The 12,640-nt window shown below is 37.5% G+C and overlaps 1 protein-coding gene across 1 annotated transcript in view; it reads right to left on the bottom strand.

Moving 5' to 3' along the window:
- The window catches only part of EREG (epiregulin), a gene marked incomplete at its 5' end in the record, with an annotated part of 32,719 nt that overhangs the window by 11,997 nt on the left and 8,082 nt on the right, over positions 1–12,640 (bottom strand). The window contains one exon of the mRNA XM_069098207.1: positions 2,155–2,241. Within this exon, the coding sequence (XP_068954308.1) occupies positions 2,155–2,241 (87 nt within the window). The remainder of the gene's footprint in view (positions 1–2,154; positions 2,242–12,640) is intronic.

Below are 12,640 nucleotides of genomic sequence, written 5' to 3'. Positions count from 1 at the left end.
TCTCTCTCTCTCTCTCTCTCTCTCTCTCTCTCTCTCTCTCTCTCTCAGTACTAGGTGCTTACCTTGTGCAGCCCTCTCCTTACCCAGTTTCATCAATGATTTCTCCCAAGAGGTTTTCTAAAAAGTCCTGGAGCAGAGCTCCAGTATATGACCTTAGAGACCTGCATCCTTCTGAGGTCCTGCTAAGGTCCGATTCACTTGTTGAACCCTAGGCAGTGTCCAATTTCTACTTTTCCACTTTCTTTCCTATTTTACAACATCTATTCCCCCTTAAAAAACATCACTTTGATGGAAATTGAGAGTTTTCCTTTTTCATTTCATACACTCAACTCCCACTTCTGAAAAGTTCTGACTGCGTGAGTATGGCCACCTGACTTGTCAGTGCTCTCAGGTAGCTCTCTAGCATCCTAAGTTAAAAAGAAAATGGCACCTGCATTAGGAGAGGGAGTATCCTCCTTCAGGAGTCCCCTACACCTGAAATCACAGCTTCAGTTTTTATCTAATTCCTATACTCGAATCATAAAAATGATTCTATGACTAGATTTGGGACAGCTAGGTGGTGACTGGATAGAGCTTCAACCCTGGAGTCAGAAGGATCTGAGTTCAAATATAGTCTCAGACACTTTCTAACTCTGTGACCTTGGGCAAGTCACTTAACCCTGTATGCTTCAATTTACCCATATGTAAGAATGAATTAGAGAAGGAAATGGCAAATTACTCCGGCATCTTTGTCAAGAAAAGCTCAAGTGTAATCACAAAGAGTAAGACATGACTGAAACAACAACACGGCCAGATTTAATATCTGTCACAGATCATATCTTAGAGCTAGATCTAGGTCTCAGAGGCCATTATGTCTAATCCCTTTACTTTACAGGTGAGAAAATGGAGACTCAGAGAGTTTCAATTGTTTGCTCAATCTTATAGATTTATTAGAAAATGAGCAGGGTTTTGGGATCCAGGTCCTGTAACTGCACCACACTGGTTCTGTCTCTGCCTGTCTGTCTCTCTACCTTCCTGTTTCTCTTTGTCTCTTGTGTAAGTGGGGATATGTGTGTACATATACATATATGTTTATATGTATACGCACATATGTGTGTATGTACATATGTATAGCCTTTTAAAGTTTTTGTTGTTCTTCAAAATGCTTAATTCTTAGGGATGACTTTACTAGAGACGAACATACTTATAACACTTGTTGGCAGGGCTACAGGACAATTTTTGTTTTTGCTGCTTTTCAGTTGTTTTTAGTCATCTCTGACTCTCCATGACCCCATTGGGAGATATCTTGTCAGGTATTGGAGTGGTTTATCATTTCCTTCTCCAGATCATTTTACATATGTGGAAACTGAGGCAAATATGGTTGAGTGACTTGCTCAGGGTCACAAAAATAAGTGTCTGAGGCTAGATTTGACTGCATGAAGGTGAGTTCTTGATTCCTGATTGCAAACCCAATGCTCTCTCCACCTGGCTGTCCCACATAAGTATACTATAGGTGAAGCAATAAATTGGTCCATCCATTATGGAAAACAATTTGGGACTATGCTCAAAAATGTACTGCACTGTGCTTCTCCTTTGTCCAAGTGATACTACTTGACCTATACTCCAAAGAGACCAAAGAAAGAGGGAACACACACACACACACACACACACACACACACACTTATAGAGAGGCCCTTTTTGTAAGAACTAAAATATGTAAATAAACTAAGGTGCCAGTTTCCTTATTGAAGAGTGGCTAAACAAATTATGGCATGAGAACATAAATGTAGTATTATTGTGCCATAAAACACAGGAGAATTTCAGAGGAAACTGGAAAGATTTCCGTGAACTGATGCAGAGTTAAGTAAGTAGAACTAAGATACCAATTTATACAATTGCAGCAACATTGTAAAGAAAAGTAACTCTGAAAGCCTTTAGGACTAGATGGAACATGCCACTTACCTCCTGACAGAGAAGTGATGAATTTAAAATGAAGAGAGAGATGTACATTTTCAGTGATGGACAATGTGGGAATTTACTTTGCAAGATTTTTGTGGTTATGATGAGAGTTTTTTTTTTTTTTTCAGGGAAAGGGGAGTTTAGTTCCATAAGGGAAAGGTAGTGGAACTGAGAGATTATAAATGCATGTAGAAATATTTTTTAAGATGAACATACCTAATGTAGTGCAATTGTCATCAGATTCTCCTGGGATACATGATGGAATCACGGTTGTATTATGAGCATCTTGCAAAAGGCACAGACCTGTTTCCAAAGAAAAGATGACAAGAGATTTCAATTAATGCTTCAAATGAAAGTCTGGATGGTTTTTTAAAAAATTACAATTTTCATAGAGACCTTTCAAGCATTTCTTGGGCATAAACACCATCTCAAGATCAATAAAATTAATGAACAGAAGCACTTAATCCTTTTGTATAATCATACAATTCATTATATTTCAGTAGTTGCATATATTCTTTTGTTAACTAATATGTCATAAGTAATCTTTCCAAAGACAGAAAATTAAGACACATGAATCAAGTTAAATAAATTTAGAACTACAAATTGAAAAAAAGCATCAATAGGTGAGGGGTGGAGAGAGAAAAGGAGGGCTGAATCCATAAGCTGTAAGTTCAACTCCAGAAACTCATTGATTCTTCCATAAGATGAATGCCTGGGAAAGCTAGGTGGTACAGAGAATAGAGGGCTAGCCTGGAGTCAGGAAGACTAATCTTTGTGAGTTCAGATCTGATCTCAGACACTTAGTAGCTTCGTGACCCTGGGTAAATCACTTAATCCTGTTTGCCTCAGTTTCCTCATCTGTAAAATAGTCTGGAGAAGGAAATGGAAAATCACTCCATTATCTTTGCCGAGAAATTGCCAGATGGGTTCACAAAGAGTCAGACATGAATGAAAACAACTCAACAATAAAATGAATGCCTATGTATTAGAGTCATACTGTAAAGCTAGAACAGATCTTAAAAAAAGACAAAAGTATATATATACATATATATATATAATACTATGTATATTGGGGGAAAGACAGCATTTATTAGGCACCTACTATGTACCATTCTCTGTGCTAAGTGCTTTATAAATTCATCTCATTTGATCCTCTCATAAACTCTGTGAGGTAGGTACTATTATCTTCATTTTACAGTTGAAGTAATGGAGGCAAAAAGAGGTTAAATGACTTGACAGGGTCGCATTGCTAGTAAGTGTCTGAGGTCAGATTTGAACCCAGGTCTTCCACTGACAACTGACAAGGAAATGGAAATCTTCATGGAAATAGGAAAGGAATCTTTAAAAAAAATCTATTCTTTTTGAAGTACCTTTTATATTAGATTACATTTCAATAATTTAAAACTTTTAAAAATCACAAATCCATAACTTTGAAGTGAAATTCAATACATAGATTATTGCACATAGGAAATGCCTGAATATGCCTTGGATAGATAAGACTTAAGAATTCTGATACTCTGTGCTAGCTTTCTGATTTTCTGTCCTAACTCTCTGGGAATCAGAGAATTCAGTTAAACTTCTTTTACCTGAGTCTCCATCAGGAAAGCAGAGGTACTTATAGATCACTGAACAATGGTTTCCACAAGGCATTGTTCAATGCTTCCAATCAGAGATATATAAAGCCACTCAAGGAGGTGCACAAGTATAAATGACTGGAAAAGAAGGGATGTTTATTCAGCTTGTTGCCTGTTTACTTAATAAGGCAGCAACAGGGCTGGGGGTGTATGGGGGTAATAGAATAGAACCATTTCTGTTGAATTGGAGACCCAATTCAACCTCTAAGTTGAAATTGAAAAATAACATTTGAGACTAGTTCCATTCAACAGGAATAGCCATTGGATGATGGGCACAGAGATCAGAAGGGGTAAAATTAATAAAACAAGGTGTTGTCTCCTCCTAGCATATTTTAAGTCAGCAAATTGTGTTAAAATCATGATTTTACTGCATGTGTCATTTAAACGTCTAAGGTTTTGGTCTCCTCATTTGGAATATGAGGGATTTGAATCAGGCCACTTGTGAGTCTAAATCCTATAAATTAAACCAGAATAGGATCTGTTGATATGATCCCAGAAGTTTTAATTGGCAGGAGAAAGGACAGAGATAATCACAAACTAGCAAGACAGATTAGAAAGTCAGCTCTATACCACAGAGATTTTCTTCTTTGTATAAAAACCTGTTCTTCTGTTCCTCAATGTACATGAAAGTGGTCATTTTATTTGGTGTATGTGGAGGTTAGAATTTTAAAAAAATAAAACAAATTAAAGTTATAACTGGAATTTTCTTCTCAAGGAATCTGTCTAATTCTGTTTATTTAATGACTCATTCACTGATTTATTTAGCTTTTTGTGTATATATGTAGGCTTGCATGCACGAATAAATGTACGCATGCATATACGTATTTATTTGTGGGTCAGGTGTGCTGAGAGCTCCCTCTACTGTCAGACAGTAAAGTTAGTATGGTCTCATTCAAGAGGAAACAATCCCCCAACCCTGCCCACCCAGTATACTATTTGGCATTTCAAAAAGTCATGTTGGGGTGGCTAGGTAGTGCAGTGAATAGAGCACCAGCCTTGGAGTCAGGAGGATCTGAGTTCAAATCTGGCCTCAGACACTTAACACAAAAACTAGCCGTGTGACTTTGGGCAAGTCACTTAACTCAAATTGCCCTCCAAAAAGCAAAAAAAAAAAAAAAAAAAAGTCATGTCTATGACTGGTGAATGTGTATTCTCTCTGCTTGAAATGCCAAGTGAGTAGATTTGTTAAGCCGAATGCTTTGTTTTTCACCCACTAAAACTATATGTAACATGTCCAATGGCCTAGGTCCAAATGGTGTTAGGACTAATAGAACACTGGTTTAACCACTACAGTCCTATGCACTTCTTGGCCTCCTATGATTTCATAGGTGGCAGGAACCATCTAAGTCATCTAAGTCAAAATTTTCATTTTTATAATTGAAGAAACTGCTGCCTGGAGAACTGAAATACTTTATCCAAAATACAGCACAGATTGTAAATAGCCAATAATTAAGCTTTGAAGTTTGAAAATACTGTTTAATTAGGAAACAGAAGCAATCTGTTCTTCACCAAACAAAAAAATAAAACTATTGTTTTTAAAAAAGATTAAGATTGTCAATCTGGATTTCACCCTTGAGTAGGCTAATATCTTGATATTTATTTCTTTGAAGATAAAGTATAGACACATAATCTTTATTGTTTATTTTCATCTAAATGGACTAAGGTGAAGAAGGGGGGGATTGACTTTGATCCACATTTATTATTGCAAAGGATAATTTGAATTCTCATCTTTTCCACTTTTTATCAATTTCCCAATATAATACTCATATGGAATTGTGCCATCTCTGTTAGCTCATACGGTATGTGTATTTAAATTGAATGCTTTTAGCGATATTATTGTCTATTCTCATTCAACCTTTCCAACATATTATGATTAGTCCAAGAAGGCTTACTACGAAGTCTTCCCACAAGAAATAACAAGTCTATAACACATACACACAGACACATACACACAATCTAGACTCTTTATACTTTACAGAAACCAGATACTAGCCTTTCCGTTGTTAATTTTTCCACTGTCAGAAACTTGGTTCCAGTTCATTCAGGCCACAGGTGAAATATTTGTCTTTGTTAATTAAAGAATGTTCAATTCAGGGTGTGCCAGCCTGAGAACTGTGCTTTCCTTACCTGCGGCCCTCCCTTGGAGACAGTCCAGTGATCAGGAAGATTTCCGTGAGAGCTGCCACTGAATTGCTAGATTAATATTGCAGCAAAGATTTCATTTTTGAATCTAATTTTAAATCATGTCAAAGGCTCCTCTCATCAGCTGAATTTAGGTAACCATCTTTCACTTACTTGGCTGTAGTTATTAGGAAATGGTGACAGGAGGACAGAATTTTTTTAAATTTATCTTTGTATCTCCCCTAATACCTAGCTTAGAACATATAAGATCACAGTCATTGGAGCTGGTAGAAACATTGGAGATAATCTGGCTTAACATCCCCATTTTACAGATAAAAAAACTGAGTCTTAGAGAGGTGAAAGGAATTTTCATGTCGCATAGTGCCTAAATGCCTGACCTGTAGCTCAAATTCAATTTATCTTCCATTTCCTCTCGAGTAGAAGCCTAATAAATATGGAACTAAACCAGTTATATTACATTAAATAGGTACCACAATGCCTTAAACTAAAATTCTACCAATTAAGGGTGACATAAATGCTTTACTGATGAATTTCCTGAATAGTTCAGTTCCTCTGGATTATGTGAACAGAAAAACTTTTCTACAATTCAACCATTTACCTACTGGTAGGGCTTTCAGTACTTACTTGAAATAGCTTGTATTGTGATTTTTCTCCACTAATGGAGAAAAATAGACTGTGATCCAGCACACTGGTCCAGCTGTCACTCTGTTGGGATAGGCTAGACCTGCCTGATAGAATCACAGAATCCTAGCCTGAGAGCTGGAAGGCACTTCAAAGGCCATTGAGTCCAACCCTGCACCCCATTATATAGATGAGGAAACAGAGGCTTAGGGAGATTAAGTGACTTGTCACAGGTAGCACAGGTTATACCTGTGCTATATACTGTACCATGATAGGGAATAAATAAAAGTATCATATGTATTTATATAGAAATATATGTATGTTTATACCTACACACATGTATGTTTATATGTATGTTTATACCTATACACAGAAAGAGAGAGGGCCTCTACAATATGAAAAAGAAATCTACTAGGGACAGTGTAGACAAAGGGTGGGGAATCTGCATGCTTGAGATCACATGTGCCCCTCTAGGTCCTCAAGTGAGGCCCTTTGAATGAATCCAAACTTCACAGAAAAAATATCCTATTAATAAAAGGATTTTTTTCTGTAAAACTTGGACTCAATCAAAAGGTCACACCCAAAGACCTAGAAAGCCACATGTGGCCTTGAGACCACAGGTTCTCTGCCCCTGCTGTAGACTCTTGCCCAGGCTAAGCAAAGGTGCTCTCAAAATCTAGTTCATTTCACATGTCTCTTTTTCCCCAAAATCTTCCCCACAGATACACTTGATTTTTTTCATATAAACTTGGAAGAAATATAGTAAATCTCACGAAATCATGCTGGGGTCGTGAATTTCTCAGGTCTCAAAAATCTGATGGGTACAAGTTTTTGAATGGTTCTACATCAGTGAAAACTCAGGTCCAGCAGCAGGAAGTGGGGTGGTTGACTCACAGCAGACAAGCTACCTCTTCCCTCTGAGTCAGGACTCAACCCACACCCTTGCACAGGTCTAGGGGCCTTGGTGTGTGGGAGGAGTGAGTGCCATCCTTTGGAATGGGGGCAAAGCCCTATTACTAAACACTGACTTCCCTGGAGCATTCTCTACATTAGAAGGTCCTAGCCCCATCGTTCACAGGAATTCTGGGGGTCAGAAATGCCATTCTTAATTGTATATGGTTCTCTTTAACTTTGTTCTTAAAAGACACATTGTATAGCACAATTACTAAAGGTAATAATACTAGGGAGAGTTAAACTAGGCAAATTGAAAAATTAATTGTCATTCTCAGGAATAACTGTGGCATGGACAGGAATGGGTCTTATTTTCCTAATTTAACATAACTGGATTTCATCAAAGGACAAAGCAAAACAACCACTAAAATGCTCAGTAATACAATCCTCCTCTGATGCTTTCTTCTGCCTAGGAGGCCACACATGGCTCTCCAGGGTGATGACCATGGATTGCAAGCTCCAGCAGATCCTCCCAAATTGGAAAGGCTTCACCTAGATGCCGAGAGATGGATTGTACGCTTGTCATCTCAAAACTAGCAAACCAGATTTAAAGAAGTTCATCATCAGAAGACTAGTCACTAGGTCAATGTATTTTGTCCACACCAATTAAATCACAGAAGGGTTTCAGTCCACATCAGTAGAAGGAATACTTATAGTTTCCCAAAGTATTCAAGTATGTAAGAAACATTCAAAACCCAGCCCAACCAGGTCACAACACAAAATCTTTCTTCACACTTCTATTTTCTGTGAACAATAACCAACTCCTGACCTGTTGCTAGTTAATAATAATTCTTCCACAGCATTCTATGATTTTAGTATTTGCACAAAATAAAATAGATATTCTTGAACACGGACAGAATAGACCTAAGCCCTCAATTTTTTAAAATTAAATTTCATAAACAGGCAAGGTCATACCTTGCCCACTAAACACAATGAAACTCCCTTTCATATTAGTTATGAATAAGTGCTGTTTTCTGCTAGCACTTTTCAATTTGCAACATGTTTATTTTTATAGAAGAATGCAAATGTAAGAGTTTTTGCAAGGCTTTGATTTGGCTATAAATGACTCTTATTCCTACTCCCTGCCAACAAACATATAATTATGGTTCATTAAGAGCTGAATGCAATAAAAAATGCCTAAGAAATATTTAAAATGGATCTAGATCTTGATAAGAGCAAAAGGAAATTGCAGATATTTACATTTAAAAACTAACACCTGAAACAGTTCTTAATGCAACAGGGAAAGAACTCTCAATATACATTGTTCTTTCATTCAGAGGTATGATAGGATTACCCTGCATTGCTTATTACTGTAATTTACTAGTAATTTACAACCTATTCCTAGATACATTAAAACCTTATATTTTAATTTTCGTAGTTTCGTGCAATGTCAGGCTCACACATTCAAATCAAACACCAGCACATTTAAAAAAGTAAAGCTATATTATAACTAACCATGGATTCATGAGAATATTATAAAAATACAATTATGGAAGGGCAGCATTATTGTATAACATATACTGTTGAAATGCACATTTAATTATTTTTGCTGTTGTTGCTGAGCTTTTTCAGTTGGATATGACTCTTTGTGGCCCCATTTTGACTTTTCTTGGCAAGGATACTGAATTGGGTTGCCCTTTCTTTCTCCAGTTCATTTTACAGATGAGGAAACTGATGCAAACAGGGTTAACTGAATTGCCCTGGGTTGCAGAGTTAGTAAGTGTCTGAGGCTGGATTTGAACTCATGAAGAGTCTTCCTGACTCCAAACCCAGTACTCCATGTACTTTGCTACCTCGCTGCCCTAATTTGATTTTTAGAGGGTTTTTTTAAGTTGTTTCATTCTATGAATCTTTTCTTATTTTTTTTCCTTTCATCAAACTCTTATCAAACACTGGTTAGTTTCATGGTTAAAACTAGTGTGGCATAATGGATAGGGAGCCAGCTTTGGAGCAAGGGAAAAAAAATAGGTTCAAATCCCCCCCCCCCCCCCCCCACACACACACTAAGTCCCTGGACTAGGTAAAAAGGTAAAAATAAAAAACAGAAAAATAAAACATAGAGGACAAAAAGGAAAAGTGGTTGCTTCCCTAATTGAAAGGTCATATCCTATGAAATTGGAATTAGGAAGACCTGGGTTCAGATTTCACTCCTGATACATTGGCTTCATGATCAAGGGCAAATCCTTTCATATCACTTAGCCTTGAGCTCATCATCTATAAAACAAGGTTGAAACCTGTGGTTGTGAGGTGCAAATGAAGTAAAGTATATAAAGTACTTCATAAACACTAAAGTAATAGAGAAATTTCAGGTTTTATGGCATTTTACAATGCAGGGTGTCCCAAAAGTCTCTGTGTAGCTTCAAGCTTTTTTTTTTTTTTTGGCTTTTTGGAGGGCAGTTGGGGTTAAGTGGCTTGTCCAAAGTCACATGGCTAGTAAGTGTGCCAAGTGTCTGAGGCCAGATTTGAACTCATGTCCTCTTGACTCCAGGGCCAATGCTATATTCACTGCACCACCTAGCCTCCCCCAGCTTCAAGCTTTGATTGATTAAAACTGCATGGAGACTTTTGGGACATCCTATGTATAACATTCTGAGAGGGATAGGTCCTGGACCTCTAATTTCATTGGTAGAGGAATTCCCTCTATCAATATCAATGGAACCTGAGGTCCTGATAGAGGGAATTCCTCTATCAATGAAGAATAAAGAAATTTCCTCCATCAGTTCGTGCATTTTTCATATTGTCTGGGGTACCGAGAAAAGTTAAGTGGGTTGCCCACGGTTACCGAACTTGCACGGGTCATGTCTTCTTGACTTCAAGGACAGTTCTCTGTCCACTGCCAGTAAACGTAATAATACAAATAATTATTAAAATAACCACTTTGTAGATATTATCTAATTTGGTCCTCACAGAAACTCTGGGAGGTAGACACTATTATTATTCCTATTTTACTTATGAGGAAACTGAGGCAGACAAGTTAAGTGACTCACCTTGGGTGAAATATCAAGTCACTGAGTCAGGGTTTGAACTCAAATCTTGTTGACTCCTTCTACAGAGCTCTATACATTGTGCTATGGTCGAATTCTTGCTCTAAAATTGTTTTGGTGACTGAGTGTGAAAAATAGTTTGGAGATGGCAGATATTAGACATAGGAGAGAAATAGGAAGCTATTGTAGCAATCCATGTGAGATGTAAGAAGGGGTTGAACTAGAACAATGGATGATGGTAAAGGGACAGATAATAGAGATGTCATGGGAAAAGACTAGAAAATATGTGGTAACTTGATTGGATTTGGGATTCCAGACAGTCGACTCCCTCAAGTTGAGGAAAGTCAACAAGTCAACAAACATTTATTAAGCACCTACTATGTGCCAGATTACTGTGTTAATTGCTAGGAATATAAACAAAAGTAAAAATAGTCCTTGCCCTCATGGAGCTCAGAGTCTAATGGGAGAGATACCACATTAGGAATTATGTACAGATAAAGACAGAAAGAATTGTTTAACAATAATCAACAGAATAAAGACACGAGCATTGGGGGAGATCTGGAAAACCTTCCTGTAGTCGGTAAGATTTTAACTTGTATGTGAAGGGAGCCAGAAAAAGCAGGGGGAGATGAGGAGATAATTCCTAGTATGCAGGACAGCCAGTGGAAATCCATGTAGTCAGGAGATGGAGTATCTTGTTTGAGGAAGAACCAGGAGGCCAGTGTCCCTGGGTCACAGAATATGTGGAGATGAGTAAGGTGTAAGAGGATTAAGAAGGTAGGAGGTGACCAAGAAAAGCAAGAGATGGCTCTTGGGTTGCAAAGTTGGGTGATGCCCTCAACAAAAATGGGGAAGTTAGGAGGAGGACAGGCTCAAAGATGAAGAAAGTGATTTGAGGAGCTTATGGAAGGCCCACGTGGAGCTGTCCAATAGGCTGTTGTGATGTGAGAATGGAGCTCAGCTGAGAGAACTATGGCACTTGACCCCCACAAGGCAGGTACATTCTCTCTGATGTCTTCTGTTATGAAGGTAGAAGGGTAACACTTTATCCCCTCTTCTATATCACCACCAATTCTGCCTGCTTCTTGAAGATTGCTAACCAGTTGACTATTCTGTGTTTATGTCCCTGGGAATATTACGTTTTTATATTCTTTTCATTGTCCTTGTAATGTGACTGATTCTCTGCATATTGCAGACAATTATTTTTTTTCTCTCCCTTAGAAACAATGACTAATATCTCATTGTAGAAAAATACAACTTTAATCAACATTTACAGACAATTGACGTATAGAAAGCTATACATCTTTCTATACATTGATGTATAGAAAGCTATACTAAAACTCTCTCTCTCTCTCTCTCTCTCTCTCTTTCTGCAGTAAGTGCATCAATCTTTTGAAAATTGTGAAGGTAGCTTAGAGTATGAGATTTCAGGAGATAAGGATATTGTGCCTAAGAATCACTGTAGTGAAGTCTATATATTCCATAAATGGTGTAAGTTAAGACCAAATGGCACAGGTTAAAAAAATAATCTGAGTGGAGGGTAGAGGGTTTAGATTTACAAAACACTTTGTATACATTATCATCTAACAAGTCTGTGAGGCAATGGCTAGTATTATCCTCATTTTCCAGGTTCACATATGGTTCGACTAAAGCTATGTAGACTTTTAGGACCTCAAATCTCAAATTCAGCTACCATATACATACCCATCATTAATGAATATAAGACATCATCAAGAAATATGTTTATATTTTCACCAACTTACATATTAATCTAGATTTTATGTAAAATAATTTAAAAATATATTTAATTACATTATAATGATTGATTGTTCTTTAATCTTATCCTCCTACCAGATTGCAAGCTTCCTGAGGGAAAGGACCATGCCTCATATAAACTCTTTGACTCTCTTTGTACCTAACATTTGGAGACAGAAAATATCCTTTCTCTGAGTTATTAATGTCACTTAAATTCTGTGTCTTGGCCAATTCACCTGTTTTGTTTTTGTATCTTTCTGCATGCAACTCTTCTCTAATTTATCTTCCAAACAATAAGCAAATTTATATTCCTAAAGCATAAGTAGGGCCATGCCATTCTTCCTATGAAAAAGCTCTGTTTCTCCTTATTGTCTCTTGAGAAAAATGCAAACTTCTCTTCAGTCTTTCACAAACTGGTTTCCATATGCCTTCTAAACACATTGGGCTTCCCTCCACCCCCAAACTTCACACAGCCCTCCTGCCAAACTGGCCTCCTTCCTTCTCCCAGTAGACCACATGGTCCTGACTCCATGGATTTGATACGCTGTGCTCCTTGACCAAAATGATTGCTTCTCTAGAATTCCCCCTTGGAGCTTTCCCTTCAAGACTCGGCTT

Source organism: Petaurus breviceps, unplaced genomic scaffold (assembly GCF_028583685.1).
Source record: "Petaurus breviceps papuanus isolate PSGF00001 unplaced genomic scaffold, PetGlider_PUasm1.0 126, whole genome shotgun sequence".
In the NCBI taxonomy this organism is placed as follows: Eukaryota; Metazoa; Chordata; class Mammalia; order Diprotodontia; family Petauridae; genus Petaurus; species Petaurus breviceps.
This window is presented reverse-complemented; position numbering and strand designations above follow the sequence as displayed.